The sequence below is a fragment of the Lampetra fluviatilis genome, chromosome 71 (assembly GCF_964198595.1).
Source record: "Lampetra fluviatilis chromosome 71, kcLamFluv1.1, whole genome shotgun sequence".
In the NCBI taxonomy this organism is placed as follows: Eukaryota; Metazoa; Chordata; class Hyperoartia; order Petromyzontiformes; family Petromyzontidae; genus Lampetra; species Lampetra fluviatilis.
Window position 1 is genome coordinate 2,013,161 of NC_136345.1, and position 23,460 is coordinate 2,036,620.

Genomic DNA, 23,460 nt, shown 5'->3' on the forward strand with positions numbered 1-23,460 from the left:
ATGTCTGTTTAGCTATTCGTATATGAGCATACATTTGCTGTTTTTATTGAAAATGCAATATTTGATATCTCAATTTCATGAGATACTAGGGCTTCCAGGCTGACCATTTGCTCTCTCATTGTGTGCCCATGTGATGAATTTGGGAATCTTTTTCACTCTTATGAATATATGAATGAGTATAGACGTGCAAGTCATGTGTGACTGTGTATATATGCATTCTTTTGTGCCTCGATATTGACGTAGATGGTCTGGATATAATTTTTTTCTGTCTGCAGCTGACGGTTCCTCTGACACTTCCTCTGCAGAATTGGTTTGATGGAGCATAGGCACTCAGCGCAGCTCGGTACAAAAAGGCAACAATGCAACCAGTGTGCATACAGCACGGATCATGTTGGACATCTGATACAGCACCAGAGAACTCACACAGGAGAGAAACCCTTCAAGTGCAGTGTGTGTGGGAAGGCATTTTCATATTCATCTGCTCTTAAAACACACCGAAGAACACACACAGGAGAAAAACCCTTCAAGTGCAGTCTGTGCGCGAAGGTGTTTTCACGGTCATCTTCTCTTGTATTACATCAGAGAACACACACGGGAGAGAAACCCTTCAGTTGCACTCTGTGTGGGAAGGCGTTTGCAAATTCACAACATCTTAAATTACACCAGAGAACACACGGGAGAGAAACCCTTCAAGTGCACTGTGTGTGACAAGGAATTTGCATGGTCATCATGTCTTCATAGACACCAGAGAACACACACAAGAGAGAAACCCTTCAGTTGCCCTCTGTGTGTGAAGGCGTTTGCAAATTCACAACATCTTAAATTACACCAGAGAACACACACGGGAGAGAAACCCTTCAAGTGCACTGTGTGTGACAAGGCATTTGCACAATCACCAACTCTTCAATCACACCAGAGAACACACACGGGAGAGAAACCCTTCAGTTGCACTCTGTGTGGGAAGGCGTTTGCACAGTCATCAATTCTTAAACATCACCAGAGGACACACAAGCATCAAAAGATCCCCAAGAAATGGAGTCTGAAATAGGCTTGTGAAAGTCAAAGTGCTGCAGTGAGCCCATCCATCATGAAACCAGAAGTGAATCCCAGCTTGGACACTTCTAAAGGTATCAAGGTGAAATGTGAAGAAAGGATGAAGAGCGAAGAGATGAAGGTGAAATGTGAGAAAGTGATGGTGAAAAGCGATAAAGTGACGGTAAACTGGGAAGATGAAGATTCAACTAAAAAATCGTACCTTTACATCAATGGAGGCAACGTGAAGCAGGAGTAGAATTCTGACAGCGAGGCAGAGCTAGGCAACTCCCAGCAGTTTGTGGAAGTGGAGGTGTGGGTGGACTTCTTAGACAATACAAAGTCAAATGGAGACCCGTTGGATGGGTAGGCTTGAGATAATGAAGCTCCAATAGATGCACCTTTGTCACAGGCCTTTAATGAAAAGAACGTGAATTTGAACACTGAATTCCTGGGTTCAACCTGCAGAGTAAGAGCGGCGAGTATTTGTTGACCTGTGGGTTGGGTAGATCAATACTCAGGAGCAAGAGCCAATAAGCTTCCAAGTATTCCACTGTTATATTTATATTTGCATTGATATGGTGCTTGCTTAATTGCCTCAGCAACTCAGTTTCATATCTCATCACAAACACTCGAAGAGCACCTTCAAGTGGCAGCTGCCTCTGTGTCATAAGGTGACACTGCTGTCACCTGCATGTGGGCATGAGTCTGTCAGTCGGGGGTGATGATTGATGTGTAATCTTCATTATGTAATTTCTGGATCATGTTTGAAATTGCCCAAATATTGACCATGACACCAACATGCATAGACATATGCGTTTTGAATGACACAATCGTATGTTTTACATCCACTGTTAAGCAGACGGTGCATATTTTGTTAAATGTTACTGGAGTAGCCAGACGTGCCTGTCGGATTTGAACCTTGAACCTCTGCAATAAATAGAGAATGTGCTTCTACTTGGATTCCCTCAATCTGAGTGTAGGCATGACAGCCTGAATGTTTCTAACTGGCGCAGATGTTCCATTTAGAGGGGTCCACGTTTCACATGCCTACAGAAGGGAGGGCAAAACTGGCCGAGAAGAACCGAAGCTTCATGCGGAGCGACAGACCAGGTAGCTTCCACACAGCATAGCGTAGCCGATGAAAAGAATGCCGCCCGACTGATTCTGACCACCCACACACTGTACACACGCAGTGTACCCACGCAGTGTACCCACAAGGTCTACACACACCATGTACACAGCGTACACACAGTTTATCCACACAGTATACAGTCTGTACACGCACAGTGTATACACACAGTAACAACCGCCATTCGCCACTAAGTGGCGGTGACGTCACCACGGTGCTTGTGCCAGGCTATGTGCACGGGGCAGATCCAGGTGTCATGGGTCGACTGACTTAAATGACTGGCCAATGCGCCACCTGTGCCCCCGACTGCGCCAACAAACAGTGTCCACACACAATGTTCACGTTGTTGTTGAGCTCACGCACCCAATGGGTTTCTGTTCAAGAGAGGGAGCCACAGAAATGGAATCTAAATAAACTTGAACTCTAACCCTGATCTCGCTCTCTGACGTCACCCCTCATTAACTCGGCATGATATGCGAGGGGGAGGTGTCCCCTACTAGTGGCGTCATGTCACCGAGGTATTTACCCCCCCCCCCCACCGGGATTTTGAGCGTGACGTCACGTCTACCGATTTCCGTTCCAGTACAATGCTTATATGGGACGGGGTCAGCAGCCAAGCACCATCACCTAACATGGGTCCTTCTCATTAACATAATTTATTCAGTTACCCTGCTGCTCCTTGGGGTGAGAGAATTGTGAACCCCGCAAATGACGTCATGTCACCTCCTGCTGCCGCATGACGTCACGAGTTACCGGGTAGCTGCTGCTCCGCGCACACTAGCTCACTGAGATCCGAGGTGAGAAGTTTACATCGTGGTGGTCGTTGTTGTTGTTGTGGTGATTGTTGTTGTTGTTGTGAACCCAGGTAGAGCCTCGCTCCTTCTCCCTCGTAGGGATATCAATTGAGTAGCAGCGAGTATGGAATCGATGTCCAGGTTGGAACATTACAAAGCGGGGCCTAGCCATGCGGGGCCTTGCCTCCTGCCCTCGCCTGATTGCATTTGCTTTAATTCTCTGCTTAAGTTTAATTTGTCTTCACCTGGCTCACTACTTTGAAACTTTGTTTTACTTTAAATATTTCTACTATTTTATTTTACCAGGCATAGCCCACTTGAGCTACACCGCTCGTTTTCAGAAGCGAGCTGCCCACAACACAGTGGGCTTATCAACTTGTGGAATGTTTATCGGTCAAATACTCTAAACGCGTGGTGATGTTGACTCTAAATGTGCAGGGAAAACCGCAGGATCCAGAGGAGAATCCACGCGACCACGGAGAGGGACACGCAAACTCCAAATATACAGCCATAATACAGGTTTGTTTGTGTGAGATCGCGTAAATAATGTGCCGTTAACCCCGCCACCACCCGACACAGCCAATTAGTAAGAGGTTTGTCACGTAAACAGAACGTGGCCAATGCGTCACTAGTACAGCACTAGTGTGTAGTGTAGTGTGTAGTAATGTATAGTGTAGTGTATGGTAGTGTATAGTGTAGTGTATAGTGGTGTATAGTGTAGTGTACTAGTACAGCATATCGGTGTGTTGGAGAGCCAAGCCACAACATTTACTATCTGAGTACAAGGTTTTGACACTAATTCCAACCAGCTTCATCAGACGACAGCCAAATGTTGTGGCTTGGCTCTGTGGGAATAGAAATCGGCTCGCTGGGTTCATAGCGCAGCTCGCTAACCGTTGCACTACTGCTCCCCACTCACGCACAAACTTCATCGGAAGTATAGTATTTATCCAGCAATAACTAAGTTACCCTGCTTAGCTCAGGTCTCAATAATCAAACATTAAGAGTAATGTCTCTGCTTTTTTATGTAATTAAGGTCTATCGTACCATATCGAGGCTTGGGGCTTTGGGTTGTTCTTTGTTTTTTATGTCTCTGACTCTGCTCACATTCATTGACGATTTTTATGATTTTGGGCAAGCCCGTCTAAAGCTGCGTGACCCGGAGTTGGAGCCATTTTCTGTTCAATTTGGCTTGTGACAGAAATTCACTCTGCCCCCATGCATTACATTACATAGCATCTTCATTAATTATGTAGTTTGAGAAGCTCACAATAGCCATATAAATAATTGCATTCGTTACAGTTAAAATGATACGCGCATCGATGCCTGGTTATAGTTAAGGGATCGTTCCCTGGTCAACCATGTTATATCTGCTGATGATCTGGAAATGGCGACTCAATGAGATCGGGTTAGATAATCTTGTTCTGTGCCTGGATAATTCCATCATGAAAGGTGACCTTGCGTATGTTCCACCAAAATAAATCACCTGTCGGGGAATTTCATGTCATACAACACTGTACCTGCTCAACTCTCCATGAGTAATCAGGCAGTTCTGCAAGTGGTGGAGGAGCTCCCATGCATGGTTAATGTGTTCACGACCAGCTCTGGTTTGACAGCCAAAATCTCACTTTCAATTTGTCTAGCAGCATTCTTTCATTAGACTGTGTAACACTGTGAAAGCTGCCTGGACTTTTGCTCCATACAAAGCTGTGAGTGTCCATCGCCAAGGTCTAGTCTGTCTGAGACCATCCCCTCTCCCTGTCATGTTGGCATCACACCCGCCTCTCACCCTTCGTCCTGTGGATGGTGGGTGCACAGGACGGTGCCACGCAGCCTTTCCAGGTTGAGCCCAAATGGGTAACGTGGGTCACCTAGCCACCAGGCATCGTTCCATGAGTGATATCAATATATAATATCTGTAAGGATGCCCCCTAATAGACTGTCCCTGGAACTCTACCAGGCACGTCCCACTGGGGGACGTCCCAGGAGCCTGGCCCCAGACAATCTGGTGGGAATACGTCGCTTGGTTGGCTTTGGGAACGCCTGGGAATTCCCCAGGAAGAGCTCGTCCGTCGCAAGGGAAAGGGAGGTCTGGACTGCCCTACTGAATGTGCTGCCACCACAAACCTCACCAAGACAAGAGGATTTAGAAATAAATGAACGAATAAAGCTGTGAGTCTTCTTGGCCACAGACATTACTCCTTTCTCTGTGGATGCAAAATATGAACTTATTTTAAGGACTGTCTGTGCTGGCTTTTAATTAAGGCTGGCCTGCCTATGATCCCCTCTATTGAACCAAACAAGAGTGTATTACAACTTTATCGATCCCTAAAATATCAGTACAGAATATAATCTGAGACTTTGGCAGGGGAGGCTGCATTGGTTGGGTCATGAATTTCGCATGAACAGACAGCATGCACAATCATCTTTTGTTAGTCCAGATGTTACAGGCTAAACGGGCATGGCATTGGCTAGAGAAGAGATTGGAGGATGTGGAGTTGATCAGACCTGCTGTCAAGATCGGCCTCTCGAAGAGGCCCGTGACGTATGCTGCAGGGCAGTTGGAGATATTTGCTCTGCAACAACAATGAGGTTGGAGTAACAACGCTCACATGAATGGGTGGAACGCTGGGTGCCTGAAATGCAGCAAGACAGCAGGAAGCCCAGCTGGTGCGTCTGTTAATCATCTCAGTCAGTCATCCCTTGACACCTGGATCATTCCCATGACCATGCTGACAAGTGATCCACACTTACATGGCATTCATGTGAAATATATGTGTATGTAAAAGGTTATCTATGTGGGGAGCGTTGGCGCAGTTATTCCACTGTGTAACAATAAATATGTTTTGTTCCTGGTTAGTATGTGTTATTTCCTAATTGCTTTTGCCTCTAAAGTACAAAAAATGGCTATTATTCCCCACAAACTTTGCTTTTGTGACCAGGACATTGATATTTAGAAATGTACCTCTTTTCAATGAGAAAACAGGTGAATTTGTTATTTTCGTTCACGTACAATTCTGGTCACAAAAGCAAAGTTTGTGGGGAATAATAGCCATTTTCTAGACTCTTAGGCATAACAATAAAAAAAATAACACTTAGTACCCAGGAACAAATATTGTGTTACATAGTGTTATTACAATTAAAGTTTGATTATCGCCGACAACAAACGTGATTGATTCGTGACTTATTGTGGGGAAGCATTAATACGGAGCATATGAAGGTGGCCAGGCATGGTTCTGAACACACCACCTTTTTACCATGCCAGTGTGTGTTACAGTGTCAAGTTTGTATTTGCAGTAAAGTATATTAACTCGATTGAACTCTGAGGTTAAATCAAAACAATAGTTTATTTTTGTTTTCCTCCGGAACTTTTTACGAGAATGGAAACAGGAAATTAACACAGCACATGCAGCTGATGTTAGATCTGTTCATCCCAGCATTCAAGGAAATCTGAGCCTGGCTTCACACCTTTAAGTTGTGATTGAACATTAATTTATGCATTTCTGCATAATACAAATAGTATTATTTTCAACACCCTTTGCTACGTTAGCTGCATTTTGCTTTCATAAATATTCCTTTTGTAGCCAGACAACCGAAATTGTGTGCTTGGAGTTTTAGGTTAACAGTCATTTTCAAGATACTAGGGCTTCCAGGCTGACCATTTGCCGTCTCATTGTGTGCCCATGTGATGAATTTGGGAATCTTTTTCACTCTTATCATGAATATATGAATGAGTATAGACGTGCAAGTCATGTGTGACTGTATATATGCATTCTTTTGTGCCTCGATATTGACGTAGATGGTCTGGATATAATTTTTTTCTGTCTGCAGCTGACGCTTCCTCTGACACTTCCTCTGCAGAATTGGTTTGATGGAGCAAAGGCACTCAGCGCAGCTCGGTACAAAAAGGCAACAATGCAACCAGTGTGCATACAGCATGGATCATGTTGGACATCTGATACAGCACCAGAGAACTCACACAGGAGAGAAACCCTTCAAGTGCAGTGTGTGTGGGAAGGCATTTTCATATTCATCTGCTCTTAAAACACACCGGAGAACACACACAGGAGAAAAACCCTTCAAGTGCAGTCTGTGCGCGAAGGTGTTTTCACGGTCATCTTCTCTTGTATTACATCAGAGAACACACACGGGAGAGAAACCCTTCAGTTGCACTCTGTGTGGGAATGCGTTTGCAAATTCACAACATCTTAAATTACACCAGAGAACACACACGGGAGAGAAACCCTTCAAGTGCACTGTGTGTGACAAGGAATTTGCACGGTCATCATGTCTTCATAGACACCAGAGAACACACACAAGAGAGAAACCCTTCAGTTGCACTCTGTGTGTGAAGGCGTTTGCAAATTCACAACATCTTAAATTACACCAGAGAACACACACGGGAGAGAAACCCTTCAAGTGCACTGTGTGTGACAAGGCATTTGCACAATCACCAACTCTTCAATCACACCAGAGAACACACACGGGAGAGAAACCCTTCAGTTGCACTCTGTGTGGGAAGGCGTTTGCACAGTCATCAATTCTTAAACATCACCAGAGGACACACAAGCATCAAAAGATCCCCAAGAAATGGAGTCTGAAATCGGCTTGTGAAAGTCAAAGTGCTGCAGTGAGCCCATCCCTCATGAAACCAGAAGTGAATCCCAGCTTGGACACTTCTAAAGGTATCAAGGTGAAATGTGAAGAGGCGAAGGTGAAATGTGAAGAAAGGATGAAGAGCGAAGAGATGAAGGTGAAATGTGAGAAAGTGATGGTGAAAAGCGAAGAAGTGACGGTAAATTGGGAAGATGAAGATTCAACTCAAAAATCGTACCTTTACATCGATGGAGGCAACGTGAAGCAGGAGGAGAATTCTGACTGCGCGGCAGAGCTAGGCAACTCCCAGCAGTTTGTGGAAGTGGAGGTGTGGGTGGACTTCTTAGACAATACAAAGTCAAATGGAGACCCGTTGGATGGGTAGGCTTGAGACAATGAAGCTCCAATAGACGCACCTTTGTCACAGGCCTTTAATGAAAAGAACGTGAATTTGAACACTGAATTCCTGGGTTCAACCTGCAGAGTAAGAACGGCGAGTTTTTGTTGACCTGTGGGTTGGGTAGATCAATAATCAGGAGCAAGAGCCAATAAGCTTCCAAGTATTCCACTGTTATATTTATATTTGCATTGATATGGTGCTTGCTTAATTGCCTCAGCAACTCAGTTTCATATCTCATCACAAACACTCGAAGAGCACCTTCAAGTGGCAGCTGCCTCTGTCATAAGGTGACACTGCTGTCACCTGCATGTGGGCATGAGTCTGTCAGTAGGGGGTGATGATTGATGCGTAATCTTCATTATGTAATTTCTGGATCATGTTTGAAATTGCCCAAATATTGACCATGACACCAACATGCAATGACCTATGCGTTTTGAATGACACAATCGTATGTTTTACATCCACTGTTAAGCAGACGGTGCATATTTTGTTAAATGTTACTGGAGTAGCCAGACGTACCTGTCGGATTTGAACCTTGAACCTCTGAAATAAATAGAGAATGTGCTACCACTTGGCTTCCCTCAATCTGAGTGTAGCCATGACAGCCTGAATGTTACTAACTGGCGCAGATGTTCCATTTAGAGGGGTCCACGTTTCACATGCCTACAGAAGGGAGGGCAAAACTGGCCGAGAAGAACCGAAGCTTCATGCGGAGCGACAGACCAGGTAGCTTCCACACAGCATAGCGCAGCCGATGAAAAGATAATGCCGCCCGACTGATCCAGACAACCCACACACTGTACACACGCAGTGTTCCCACAAGGTCTACACACACCATATACACAGCGTACACACAGTTTACCCGCACAGTATACAAACAGTCTGTACACGCACAGTGTATACACACTAACAACAACCGCCATTCGCCGCTAAGTGGCGGTGACGTCACCACGGCGCTTGTGCCAGGCTATGTGCACGGGGCACATCCAGGTGTTATGGGTCGACTGACTTAGATGACTGGCCAATGCACCACCTGTGCCCCCGACTGCGCCAACAAACAGTGTCCACACACAATGTTCACGTTGTTGTTGAGCTCACGCACCCAATGGGTCTCTGTTCAAGAGAGGGAGCCATAGAACCAGATGACACCAGAAGGCGTACTACTCAAACACTGCAGTATCACAGAAAGGCGTCACGGGTGTGGACCAATCAACTTCAAGGACGGTGCATATTATCATTATCAGAGTTGCTTTTTTTGTTTGCATTTTTGACTACTTGTGTTGTGGTTATTGCAAACATGATGCCTTGTATAAAGGTGTCAGTTTTGTACCAGTTTAAAAGGGTAAAAACCTATTACTATAATATACTGTATTCAGTTGCCCTGCTGCTCGTTGGGGGAGGAGATTGTGTGAACCCCGCAAGTGACGTCATGTCACCTGCTGCCGCATGACGTCACGAGTTACCAGGTCGCTTCTGCTTCGCGCACGCCCGCTCACTGAGATCCGAGGTGAGAAGTTTACATCGTGGTGGTTGTTGTGGTGGTGGTGGTTGTTGTTGTGAACCCAGGTAGAGCCTCGCTCCTTCTCCCTCGTAGGGATATCAATTGAGTAGCAGCGAGTATGGAATCGATGTCCAGGTTGGAACATTACAAAGCGGGGCCTAGCCATGCGGGGCCTTGCCTCCTGCCCTCGCCTGATTGCATTTGCTTTAATTCTCTGCTTAAGTTGAATTTGTCTTCACCTGGCTCACTACTTTGAAACTTTGTTTTTACTTTCAAAATTTCTACGTTTTTTTTTTATTTTACCAGGCATAGGCCACTTGAGCTACACCGCTCGTTTTCAGTAGCGACCTGCCCACAACACTGTGGGCTTATCAACGTGTGGAAATCGTCTTGGTTCTTTCGGTAAAGTCACGTATAAGGGAAGTAATACAATAATAAAAATAAAACTTAAGAAAATAATTCTCACGACGTTTCGGCCACAACGCAAGCAGCCGTCCTCAGGTGAAAACCAGGTGTCGACAGACCTGGTTTTCACCTGAGGGACGGGTGCTTGCGTTGTGGTCGAAACGTCGTGAGAATTATTATAATTATTATGTTTTATTTTGATTATTTTATTACTTCCCTTCTACGTGACTTTACCGAAAGAACCAAGAAGATGAATCCCTGCAGTCACGAAAGCTTTAAATCGAAATTTAACGTGTGGAAATGTTTATCGGTCAAATACTCTAAACGCGTGGTGATGTTGACTCTAAATGTGCAGGGAAAACCGCAGGATCCAGAGGGTAATCCACGCGACCACGGAGAGAGAGGGACACGCAAACTCCAAATATACAGCCATAATACAGGTTTGTTTGTGTTAGATCGCGTAAATAAATTAATGCGTCGTGCACCCCGCCACCACCCGACACAGCCAATTAGTAAGGGGTTTGTCACGTAAACAGAACGTGGCCAGTGCGTCACTAGTACAGCACTAATGTGTAGTGTATAATACTGTAGTGTATAGTGTAGTGTATAGTAGTGTGTAGTGTATAGTAGTGTATAGTGTAGTGTACTAGTACAGCACATCGGTGTGTTGAAGAGCCAAGCCACAACATTTACAATCTTGAGTACAACGTTTTGAAACTATTTCCAACCAGCTTCATCAGACGACAGCCACATGTTGTGGCTTGGCTCTGTGGGAATAGAAATCGGCTCGTTGGGTTAATAGCGCAGCACGCTAACCGTTGCACTACCGCTCCCCACTCAGGCACAAACTTTATCGGAAGTATAGTATCCAGTAATAACTACGTTTCCCGACTTAGCTCAGGTCTCGGTAATCAAACATTAAAAGTAATGTCTTGCCATGCTGGCTTTATTAGAATAATTTAATTCTGCCAAAGAAAGCTGTAAATGTGTATATTGTCACGGTTTTGTGGTTGTGTTATACAATAGCGGGGCTTGTTTGTTTCATGAGGACAGCTTTTAAATACGTTTCCCTTGGAGAGCTTCAGGATGGACAATGTTGGATTTTTGCCATCTGGTGGTGTTGGCACAATTTGGTTCCCAAAAAAACGTTCATATGCACAAAGTTTGCTTTATTTATATAGATTTTTCCCATATTTTGTCTTGTGTATGGTTTCTCAATGTTCATTTTAATTGTTTAGTTTTTTTATTTTCCTTTTACCTCATGCCATTATTTAGGTAAGGCTTAAGTATTGAATATCGCACTTTTGGCTTTGTGAGGCACTTTCCCAGATCGTAACCTCTATATTCAAGGGGCTGAGGAGTGCCGATTTTCAGCAGAAACTATATCTCTGCTTTATTGATGTAATTAAGGCATATAGTACCATATATAGGCTTGGGGCTTTGGGTTCTTTGTTTTTTACATCTCTGCCTCTACTCACATTCTTTGATGATTTTTATGATTTTGGGAAAGCCCGTCTAAAGCTGCGTGACCAGGAGTCGGAATCATTTCCTGTTCAACTTGGCTTGTGACAAAAATTCACTCTGGCCCCATGCATTACATTACAGAGCATCTTAAATAATTATGTTGTTTGAGAAGCTCTCAATGGCCATAGAAATAAATAGCATTGGTTACGGTTAAAATGATATGCGCATCGATGCCTGGTTATAGTTAAGGGATCGTTCCTTGGTCAACCATGTTATATCTGCTGATCATCTGGAAATGGCTACTTAATGAGATGGGGTTAGATAATCTTGTTTTGTGCCTGGATAATTCCATCATGAAAGGTGGCCTTGCGTATGTTCCACCAAAATAAATCACCTGCATGGGAATTTCATGTCATACAACACTGTACCTGCTCAACTCTCCATGAGTAATCAGGCAATCTTAATTTTGGAGCTTTCGTGACTGCAGGAATTATTCTTTGGTTCTTTCGGTTAAGTCACGTCTAAAGATAAAATAATAAATTAAATAATAGCATATTACGACGTTTCGATTGCAACACAAGCAATCATCATCAGGCATAAAAGAAAGAGCAACAAAAATCTAACTAGAAAACTATAGACAGACATACAAGCAGACAGACATCACAAGGACACACAGAGAGAGAACACATATCGGCACAAAGAGAGAGGTCGTTTCTGTGACGGGGCCTTAAATATAGAGAGGGGGGCGGGGGCGGAGAGAGGGAGGGGGCAGAGAAAAATTAGCATATCAATGAGTGGACGACAACGTGATGCTGCAAGTAAGATGACGACGCGGCACGGCACGCAAGCTTGAAAATCAGGAGAAAGACACACTAAAATTAAATAACCTAGTAAAATATCGAAATGTAATGTAATGCAACACAGAGTCGGTCAACACACAATTAACGCATAGCCCGGTTGATTACGTATTTCAAAGATTGCTAAGTTCGAATTTAAGTGTGAAAATTCCAAAGAGAGGACACAGGCAGAGAGAACAAATAGCCAGAGAGAGAGAAAAAAGATAAGCTTTAAACTTCCCCGTAGAAGTGGTTTAATCTTATATTTGGAGCTTGCGTACCGTACCACGTCGTCATCTTGCTTACCGCTGTCTGTTCTACGGGGAAGTTTTAAGCTTATCTTTTTTCTCTCTCTGGCTATTTGTTCTCTCTGCCTGTGTCCTCTCTTTGGAATTTTCATACTTAAATTCGAACTTAGCAATCTTTGAAATACGTAATCAACCGGGCTATGCGTTAATTGTGTGTTGACCGACTCTGTGTTGCATTACATTACATTTCGATATTTTACTAGGTTATTTAATTTTAGTGTGCCGTTCTCCTAATTTTCAAGCTTGCGTACCGTACCACGTCGTCATCTTGCTTACCGCTGTCTGTTCTCTCTGCCTGGGTCCTCTCTTTGGAATTTTCACACTTAAATTCTAACTTAGCAATCTTTGAAATATGTAATCAACCGGGCTATGCGTTAATTGTGTGTTGACCGACTCTCTGTGTTGCATTACATTACATTTCGATATTTTACTAGGTTATTTAATTTTAGTGTGCCTTTCTCCTAATTTTCAAGCTTGCGTACCGTACCACGTCGTCATCTTGCTTACCGCTGTCTGTTCTCTCTGCCTGGGTCCTCTCTTTGGAATTTTCACACTTAAATTCTAACTTAGCAATCTTTGAAATACGTAATCAACCGGGCTATGCGTTAATTGTGTGTTGACCGACTCTCTGTGTTGCATTACATTACATTTCGATATTTTACTAGGTTATTTAATTTTAGTGTGTCTTTCTCCTGATTTTCAAGCTTGCGTGTCGTGCCGCGTCGTCATCTTACTTGCAGCATCACGTTGTCGTCCACTCATTGACATGCTAATTTTTTCTCTGCCCCCTCCCTCTCTCCGCCCCCGCCCCCCTCTCTATATTTAAGGCCCTGTCACAGAAACGACCTCTCTCTTTGTGCCGATATGTGTTCTCTCTCTGTGTGTCCTTGTGATGTCTGTCTGCATGTATGTCTGTCTATAGTTTTCTAGTTAGATTTTTGTTGCTATTTCTTTTATGCCTGATGATGATTGCTTGTGTTGCAATCGAAACGTCGTAATATGCTATTATTTAATTTATTATTTTATCTTTAGACGTGACTTAACCGAAAGAACCAAAGAGTAATCCGGCAGTTCTACATGTGGTGGAGGATCTCCCATGCCTGGTTAATGTGTTCACGACCAGCTCTGGTTTGGCAGCCAAAGTCTCACTTTAAATTTGTCTAGCAGCATTCTTTCATTAGACTGTGTAACACTGTGTGGAAGCTGCCTGGACTTTTGCGCCATACAAAGCTGTGAGTGTCCATCACCAAGGTCTAGTCTGTCTGAGACCATCCCTCTCCCTGCCATACTGGCAACGCACCCGCCTCTCACTCTTCGTACTGTGGATGGTGGGCGCACAGGACGGTGCCACGTAGCCATTCCAGGCTGGGTCCAAATGGGTTACGTGGGTCACCGAGCCACCAGGCCTCATTCCACGAGTGATATCAATATACAATATCTGTAACGAGGCCCCCCAATAGACTGCCCCTGGAACTCTATCGGGCACGTCCCACTGAGGGAAGTCCCCGGGGCCCAGGCAAGTACACGCTGGTGGGAATATGTCTCTTGGCTGATTTGTGAATGCCTGGGAATTCCCCAGGAAGATCCAGAGTCTGTCGCCAGGGAAAGGGAAGTCTGGACTGCCCTACTAAATGTGCTGCCGCTACAACCCTCACCAAGACAAGAGGATTTAGAAATAAACGAACGAACAAAGCTGTGAGTCTTCTTGGCCACAGATATTACTCCTTTCTCTGTGGATGCAAAATATTAACTTACTTAAAGGACCGTCTGTTCTGGCTTATAATTAAGACTGGCCAGCCTATGATCCCCTCTATTGAACCAAACAAGATTGTATTAGAACCTTACAGATCCCTAAAATATCAGTACAGAACATAATCAGCGAGTTTCTTTGGGAGGCCAAGCTGCATTGGTTGGGTCATGAATCCCGCATAAACAGACAGCATGCTCAAGCATCTTCTGTTAGTCCAGGTGTTACGAGCTGAACAGGCATGGCATTGGCTTGAGAAGAGATTGGAGGATGTGAAGTTGGTCACACCCGCTGATGACTGGTACCAGGAGTGTCATGATCAGCCTCTGTGGAGGAGGCCCGTGATATATGCTGCGTGGCAGTTGGAGATATTTGCTCTGCAACAACAGTGAGATCGGAGGAGCAACGCTCACATGAATGGGTGGAACGCCGGGTGCCTAAAATGCAGCAAGACAGTGTGAAGCACTGCTGGTGCATCTGTCAAACATCTCAGTCATTCATCCCTTGACACCTGGATCATTCCAATGACCTGCTGACAAGTGATCCACACTTACATGGCATTCATGTGAAATGTATGTGTAGTGAGTTCAACTGAGTCGCAGACGTACACTTGGAGGCAACACATTTATTTAACACCAACACACGGGGTAACTGCCCCTTAACAGAATAACAACCTGTGGTGGTGACCACCAGACTAACTGCACTAATTACAACGTAACGAGCTACTACGGACCGGGACCACAGCTCGGGTCCAGTTCCACATGTTGTAGACTTGGTGGAACATAGACGAACGTTTCTTCAGGTTGAACAACAACGCCGGTTCCTCTGGGGGACCCGGCTTATATTTTTTGTGGTGTGGCTGGCTCCGCCCTTGGCCACGACCACCTTTCAGAATCCTCGAGCAGGATCTGGACCCCGACCACGTGACCACCCCTAGCCCCCACTTTGGGCCCCTTTGTAGACTTAACTGGTCACGTGTCCTCTAGGTCAACAAGAGTGCCATGGCCTTTAGTAACCTCATTCCTACGGCTGGCACTCCCACACCCTATCCTGTAGGGCCGGCACTACACGCCAAGCGTGGTGCCATCCGGCGATATCAATCAGCGCTCACCAAGCCTCTCTAGGGCCAGTACTACACTCACCATAATGGTATCCGCGATGTCGTTACACCGCACGCCGTGCCTCTCTAGAGCCGGCACTACACAGTGACATCCCGCAATGTCACTACATCTGTAAGAGTTTATTTATGTGGGGAGCGGTGGCGTAGTTATTACACTGTGTAACAAAAAAACATTTTTGTTCCTGGGTAGTGTTATTTCCAAATTGCATATACCTCAAAAGTACAGGAAATGCTATTATTCTCCACAAACTTTGCTTTTGTGACGAGGACAGTGATATTTTGAAATTTACCTATTTTCAATGATAAATTTGTGTCTTTTCGTTCACATAAAGTCCTGGTCACAAAAGCAAAGTTTGTGGGGAATAATAGCGATTTTCTATACTTTTTAGGCATAAGCAATAAAAAAAATAACACTTTGTACGCAGGAACAAAAATTGTGTTACATAGTATTATCATTGTACTCGCGGTTAGTACCCGGCGTTGCCCGGGCGAAAAAGGCAGACACATGTAGTTACACACGCAAATCGACTCACACACAGAGTTACACGCACAAATCGACTCACACATACATACATAGACTGAACAAAAACCGCCATTCACCACTAAGTGGCGGTGACGTCACGACAATGCTTGTGCCAGGCTATGTGCATAAAGTGTCGAACGCCCGCTGGCAGGAGGTCAGGGGGCAAACCCAGATGGCACAGATCGACTGACTGAGACGACTGGCTGATGCACCACCTGTGGCCCCTACTGTGGCAACTTTCTGTGCTTTGGCCACCCGGCGCTCCGCTCGTTGTTGTGAGCGTCACTCCTCCGCCCTCCGTTGTTGTTGGAGGGTGACTGATTCCAACTGCCCAGTAGCGTCCTTCAGGAGCCTGCTCCAGAGGCCGATCTTGACACCGTTGGTACCAGTCATCCGCAAGTGGACTCAGCTCCAAGTCATCCTGTACCAGATCACTCCATGTCTTCTCCAGCCCGTGCCGCGCCCGTTTAGCCCCCTCGATCCGGTCGAACAAAAGCTGTTTAGGCATGCGGTGGCTGGCCATACGGGCTACATGACTCGGGCAACGCAGCCTTGCCTGCTGGAGGTCACCGATGGGACTTTGTCCACATCTTTCAAGGATTTGTGAGCTCCTCACACAATGCAGCCTGGTTAAACCCAGGATGGATCGTAGGCAGGCCATCCTAAATGTGTATAATCGGCGAAGATGTTCCATTAGGGGGTCCAAGTTTCGCAAGCATCGAGAAGGGAAGGAATGACCGTGGCCGAGAAGACCTGAAGCTTCGTACGGAGGGATAGACCAGGTAGCTTCCACACAGTGTTACGCAGCCAATGAAAAGATAATGCAGCTCGACTGATTCAGAGTGAGACCTTTGCTGTTAAACCGGATCCGGTCATTAGCACACTGGCAAGATATGGGAAATTCTCCACTGTCTCCACAACTGCCCCATCACCAATTGGGAGTTGTGGGGGTGGAGTGTCCAATGGTACAAAATAGCCAGGCAGGTGCTTAGTTTTGGTGGGGCTGATGGTAAGGCCCCCACCTCTTGGTGGCAAGCTCCAGGTTCAGCAGCAGCACCTCGAACTCCTCCTCCGAGTGAGTTGCAATTAGCAGATCATCGGCATACATAACGTGGTTGAACAATAGAGTGCCATCCCTTGACCGCACCCGGGCATCGATCAGCCTCCCATTGTTTCTGTAGCAGATGGGAATTCTTCCGGTACAGGCATTGAAGGCTTGACGAACTACGTGGTCCAAATATATGTAAAATAATGTGGGAGCCAGAGGACATCCCTGTTGCACCCCAAGGTGGAAAGGGAATGGCTCTGACTCACGACCACGTATTTAGACGTGGGGCGGCTCGCCATCATGAAGGTCCTTAAGGATGGTGATTAGTGGGTCAGGGACTCGGAAAGCACAAAGAGCAACCCAGAGGCCAGGCCTACTGATGGTATCATAGGCCTTGAGCAGGTCAATAAAGCACACGCATGGACTAAGATGCACACATGGACCTACAGACATGCAAAGAAATGGAGTTACACCGACTAACATGCACATGGACTGAGACACACACATATCGACTCACACAAACACATCGACTTACAGACACACACATATGGACTCACACACACATAGACATGCACTTAAGATACACACACACATATATGGATGTACACACATACAGTGACTCACACACACACCGACTCACACAGCAATACGTGGACTCACACGCACATTGACGTAAACACACATGTACTTACACACATATGGACTAAGACGCACACACATGGACTTACACACACACACACAGCGACTGATACGCACACAAATGGACTGACACGCACACTTGGACTGACACACACACATAACCACTTTGACATACACACACACATGGGGCGTTGTCCGTTAGAAAAAGACAGACACACACATGGAGTTAAAGACACGCATGGCTCTACACGCACACACATATGGACTCAAAGACACACACATCGACGGGCACAGCAATCCCCGATGATGGCACAGCTATCAGTATGGCAGTACTACGTATGAGGAAATAGCGTGACGTGAGCGATGGAAACAATATAAATTTATTGAAGAAATAATCAAATCACAGACTAGCAGTAGACCGTGGCAGCGTCATAAAAGACAGCAAAAAATGGAAAAATGAGCAACCTAAAAATCCAAAATGAGTTTTGTGTACACAAACATAATTATTGTAACATGTCAACTTGTTTCATGATGGTAAACAATGAACCTGAGTTGTTATCTGCACACAATATCTGGCAACGTATTGTTTAAATAATAATAAGCAATCAACGTGAGTTCTTATCTGCACACAAACATTATTATAGTAATGTTTGTCAACTAATGTGTTTAACAATAGTAAACAATGGACTTGAGTTGTTAGCGTAAGAAGCAATGGACTTTGTACTTACCATAGCCATGTTGAGGCCTTGTGCCATGCGTAGCCCCCGTCCTGGCCTACATTGGCGAGGCAGCAGAGTTGGCACATTGCCAGGCTAGGGGCTGGGCCACTACCCCTCCCCCCAGCATTCCCCGGGCGTGCAAGAATAATGGTATGCAAGCACTGAAATATGATCTACGGAGTCTGCAGTATAAACTGGACGCATCGTGTTGGGGGGGGCAAGAGGACATGACACTGTGAATAAATATCCGCAGCGTTATGTGTGTATGTATTGCCTGTAAAACGCGTAAAAGGAAATGTCCCCCGTGAGCTGGAGCGAACGCGCAGCACTTGGTAGGGTCCGCCCCCCCACGCAATTGGCGTCAGTTGGTACGGTCGATGTCGTGCAATAAGTAAATAATGAATAATAGAAACGGCACAAATGTGTTAATTAAACTACTTTAACGTTTACGGATGGGAAAACGGAATAGCCTATTCCCACCGCGGGACTTAGGGCGTGTCGCTCGTCAAATTTTTTTCTACGTAAAGGCCACCGTCCGAGAGCCAAATCCCCCGCAAGCGCGAGCGCGCGGAGACTTTTTACATATAAGACTAGCTTCACTACCCAGCTTCGCCCGGGACTTGGATTCTTGTCTTGGATTAATTTCATATTCCCTTATTTCACTGAAAACCCTGACGAAAAATTATGCTTGCAAGAAATAAAAAAGTCGAAACAAATCAATTTACCTAAATCGGATGTTTTCACTCCAGGAAATTCAACCTCAACCCACTTCTACGTAAGGTCGATTTTGGCCACTCAGGAAGGGAATGACGTGGCGAGCCTAAAATAGTCGCATTCACTTAGAAATTCCAGACAGCATAAGTTGTGACGCCAGAGCTCAGCATTGTAGAGTTTTTGCTGCTTCACACAAACAAACAGATGTATTTACTGCTTTATATTTAAGACTAGCGGAAGTACCCGGCTTTGCCCGGGTGAAAAATATATTTCTTAAAAACCTTACATATATATACACAGATACTAAGGTATTGTCAAAGCCCGGTGGGCTGTTTGTACATTTCTCCACCAACAAATATATAAGAGGCTTTCACAAGTCCAAAAAGTTGTAGAAAGTGTGGGGTAAATAGTTGATGTCAAAAGGTTTCCGAAAATTGTGGTCTAAGCTGTTGTACCCGTTCTTCGCACAGGTATGTATTGAAACTCCGAGAAGCCAATGGCTTCATTGGCCAGGAGCGAAGCGCCACCTAAAATCTCCCGGCACGCTGTTAACAGCTCTACGTATTGCAGAGCGCTTAAATCAGGTGTGTTGCGGGTTGACGCCACACACTTCATGGTCATCCCCCCCCCCCCCCCGCCAAAATACAAAAGTCTATTTTATATCTAGATTTGAAGTTTTAGTGACTAGACAGACACACGTATCCACACATTTCCCTTTTATATAGATAAATCGACATTTTGCGACCCCCACTGCCACCGTGTGGCATATTATTACGTGCCAGAGACTCTGTTGAGAGGACAACAGTCCGAGTCCATAACTGGCAATAAGTAACGGCAAAGCAGTTACAAGCGACTCACAGAATTGTGCGCAGTTGCTTATACAGTACACGACTTCCCTGAAGGCAAACACCTTCAGCGAGCGCAATGCCGATCACACGCGTCGAATAAAAAGCAAGGGACAAGTCCTTACTTAATAACAACTCCTTACTTACTAACAACTCCTATTATTTTTCATTGCTGAAGGGGTTGCCCCCGCCCCCCCCACCTGAAAATCCTGGCTCCGCCTCTGAGTGTGTGACAGTGAGAAGTTTGTATTTGCAGTAAAGTCTATTAACGCTATTGAGCATGGAGGTTATATCAAAACGGTAGTTTATTTTTGTTTTCCTCTGGAAACATTTGTAAGAATGGAGTCAGGATGATATCACAGCACATGTGCAGCTGAAGTCAGAACTGTTCATCCCAGCATTCAAGGACATCTGTGCCTGGCTTCACACCTCTAAGTTGCAATTCAACATTAATTTATTGATTTCTGCATAACACAAATAGTATTCATATTCTTGGTTCTTTCGGTAAAGTCACGTAGAAGGGAAACAATAAAGTAATAAAAAATATAAAACAATTACATTATCACGACGTTTCGACTTCAAAACAAGCAATCATCATCAGGTGTGTTTTTTTCCACACCTGATAAAGATTGCTTGTGTTGCAGTTGAAACATCGTGAGAATTTTATTGTTTTATTTTTTTTATTATTTTATTGTTTCCCTTCTACGTGACTTTACCGAAAGAACCAATAATATGAATCCCTGCAGTCACGAAAGCTTTAAATCAAAACAAATAGTATTATTTTCAACAGCCTTTGCTTTGTCAGCTGAATTTAGCTTTCATAAATATTACTTTTGTAGCCAGACAGCCGTTTTGTGTGCACGGAGTATTGGGTTAACATTCATTTTGAAGATACGAGGGCTTCTAGGCATGTTTGTGACCATTTGCCTTCTCATTGTGTGCCATAACAGCCCGTGTGATGAATTTGGGACACTTTTTCACTATATCATGAATATATGAATAGGTATAGATGTTTGTCTGTGTAAATATGCATTCCTCTGTGTATCGATACTGACGTGTAGATGGTGTTGATATTTTTTTTCTGTCTGCAGCTGTCACTTTCTCTGCAGAATTAGTCTAATGGAGCAAAGGCACTCTGCGCGGCTCGGTGCATACAGCATGGATCGTACTGGAAATTTGACACGGCACCAGAGAACTCGCACAGGAGAGAAACCCTTCAAGTGCAGTGTGTGTGAGAAGGCGTTTGCACTTTCATCTCATCTTGTAGCACACCAGAGAACACACACGGGAGAGAAACCCTTCAAATGCAGTGTGTGTGGGAAGGCATTTGCACGTTCATCTCGTCTTGTAATACACCAGAGAACACACACGGGAGAGAAACCCTTCAAGTGCAGTGTGTGTGGGAAGGCGTTTGCACAGTCATCTACTCTTGCAATACACCAGAGAACACACACGGGAGAGAAACCCTTCAAGTGCAGTGTGTGTGGGAAGGCATTTGCACATTCATTTGCTCTTGTAGCACACCAGAGAACGCACACAGGAGAGAAACCCTTCAAATGCAGTGTGTGTGGGAAGGCGTTTGCACAGTCAACTACTCTTGTAGAACACCAGAGAACACACACAGGAGAGAAACCTCTCAAGTGCAGTGTGTGTGGGAAGGCGTTTGCACAGTCATCTACTCTTGCAAAACACCAGATAATACACACAGCAAAGAAACCCTTCAAGTGCAGTGTGTGTGGGAAGGGGTTTGCACGCTCATCTACTCTTGTAGACCACCAGAGAACACACACAGGAGAGAAACCCTTCAAGTGCAGTGTTTGTGGGAGGGCGTTTGCACTTTCATCTCCTCTTGTAGCACACCAAAGAACACACACGGGAGAGAAACCCTTCAGGTGCACTCCTTGCGGGAAGACATTTGCACTTTCATCAAATCTTCATGCACACCAGAGAACACACAAGCATCAGAAGATCCAGAAGGAGTGGAGTCTGAAATCGGCTTGTGAAAGTCAAAGTGCCGTAATGAGCCCATCCCTCATTAAACAAGAACCGGAAGAAAATCCCAGCTTAGACACTTTTAAAGGTATCAAGGTGAAATATGAAGAGGTGAAGGTGAAATGTGAAGAAGTGATGGTCAAGAGCGAAGAAGTGAAGGTAAAATGTGAATATGAAGATTCAACTCCAAAATCAGACCTTCACATTGATAGAGGCAACGTGAAGCAGGAGGAGAATTCTGACTGTGAGGCAGAGCGAGGCAACTCCCAGCAGTTTGTGGAAGTTGAGGTGTGGGTGGACTTCCTCTGAAACAATACAAAGTCAAATGGAGACCCGGTAGATGTGTAGCTTGAGATTATGTCGCTCCAATAGACGCACCTTTGTCACAGGCCTTTAATGACAAGAATGTGAAGTTGAACGCTCAATTCCTAGGTTCAACCTGCAGGGCAAGAGCGGCCAGTCTTTGTGGACCTGTGGGTTGCGTAGATCTCTAACCAGGAGTGAGAGCCAATAAGTTCCCAAGCATTCGATATGTAATCATATTTGCATTTACATGGTGCTTGCTTAATTGCCTCAGCAACTTGGAGTTTTGTATCGTATCTTGTCTCAAACACTCGAAGAGCATCCCCAAGTAGCAGCTGCCCCTGTGTGGCACAAGGAGGTGGCCCTGCACCGGCCTGCATGTGGACAAGAGCCTGTCAGTAGGGGGCGGTGGTTGATGTGGCATCTTAGTTGTGGAGTTTGTCGGTAATGTTTTAGAATTTGATCAATTTTGACCCAGACGTCAGAATGCAATGGCCTACTCGTTTTGAATTACACTATTATGTTGTACATTCACTTCGATTTAAAGCTTTCGTGACTGCAGGGATTCATCTTCTTGGTTCTTTCGGTAAAGTCACGTAGAAGGGAAATAATAAAATAATAAAGATACAACATAATAAGATAATTCTCACGACGTTTCGGCTACAACGCAAGCAGCCGTCCTCAGGTAAAGAATGAAACACCACCAAGCTTGGAGCGTATATTTAAGCTGGGTTGGAGGGGGAAGAAGAGCGCCTTGACAAATTAATTTGCATATCAAGAGGAATTTAACATTCCTTCCCTTTGTTAATTCTACCCCCTGTCCCCTCCCTTTGATGCTGCTAATCCTGCATAATGCACGGGCATAATATGACTTTGAAACCCCCCGCCCACCTCCTACACATTTCCCATACATATGCTAAATTCCTCTTGATATGCAAATTATTTTGTCAAGGCGCTCTTCTTCCCCCGCCAACCCAGCTTAAATATTCGCTCCAAGCTTATTGGTGTTTCATTCTTCACCTGAGGACGGCTGCTTGCGTTGTAGCCAAAACTTTGTGAGAATTATTTTATTATGTTTTATTTTTATTATTTTCCCTTCTACGTGACTTTACCGAAAGAACCAAGAAGATGTACATACACTTAAGCAGACGATGCGTATTTTTTAAAATAACTTATTGTTAATACGATGTAACCTGATGCAGCATAATTAGGTGCAGTAATTAAATTTTGTTAAAATGACTCAATAATTTAGAATTAATACTTGTATGATTGTGTGTGTACATGTAACATTTTGTCTATAAGGGTTAAACATTGATTAAGTGATGTTAGGACAAAGTGTGTG

At 44.7% G+C, this 23,460-nt stretch overlaps 2 protein-coding genes and 1 pseudogene across 6 annotated transcripts; all 3 read left to right on the forward strand.

Annotated features, from left to right (window-relative positions):
- Positions 1-95: 95 nt before the first annotated feature.
- LOC144953024 (uncharacterized) lies at positions 96-1,821 on the forward strand (annotated as a pseudogene).
- Positions 1,822-2,777: 956 nt separating this feature from the next.
- Positions 2,778-8,494, forward strand: LOC144953015 (uncharacterized). The gene is made up of 3 exons (XM_078883525.1): positions 2,778-2,961; positions 3,397-3,477; positions 6,820-8,494. The coding sequence occupies exon 3, from the start codon at positions 6,830-6,832 to the stop codon at positions 7,937-7,939; it is 1,110 nt and encodes a 369-aa protein (XP_078739651.1). The 5' UTR covers positions 2,778-2,961; positions 3,397-3,477; positions 6,820-6,829; the 3' UTR covers positions 7,940-8,494.
- An 862-nt stretch (positions 8,495-9,356) lies between these two features.
- On the forward strand, positions 9,357-22,790 carry LOC144953014 (uncharacterized). Of its 5 annotated transcripts, XM_078883519.1 has the most exons (4): positions 9,357-9,461; positions 10,216-10,300; positions 19,449-19,562; positions 20,915-22,790. In XM_078883519.1, the coding sequence occupies exon 4, from the start codon at positions 20,943-20,945 to the stop codon at positions 22,122-22,124; it is 1,182 nt and encodes a 393-aa protein (XP_078739645.1). In that variant the 5' UTR covers positions 9,357-9,461; positions 10,216-10,300; positions 19,449-19,562; positions 20,915-20,942; the 3' UTR covers positions 22,125-22,790. The 5 variants fall into 5 exon arrangements, with proteins under 5 accessions (XP_078739645.1, XP_078739650.1, XP_078739647.1 ...); XM_078883521.1 differs by lacking the exons at positions 9,357-9,461; positions 10,216-10,300 and adding an exon at positions 13,553-13,571; XM_078883522.1 differs by lacking the exons at positions 9,357-9,461; positions 10,216-10,300 and adding an exon at positions 13,806-14,163.
- Positions 22,791-23,460: the final 670 nt, after the last annotated feature.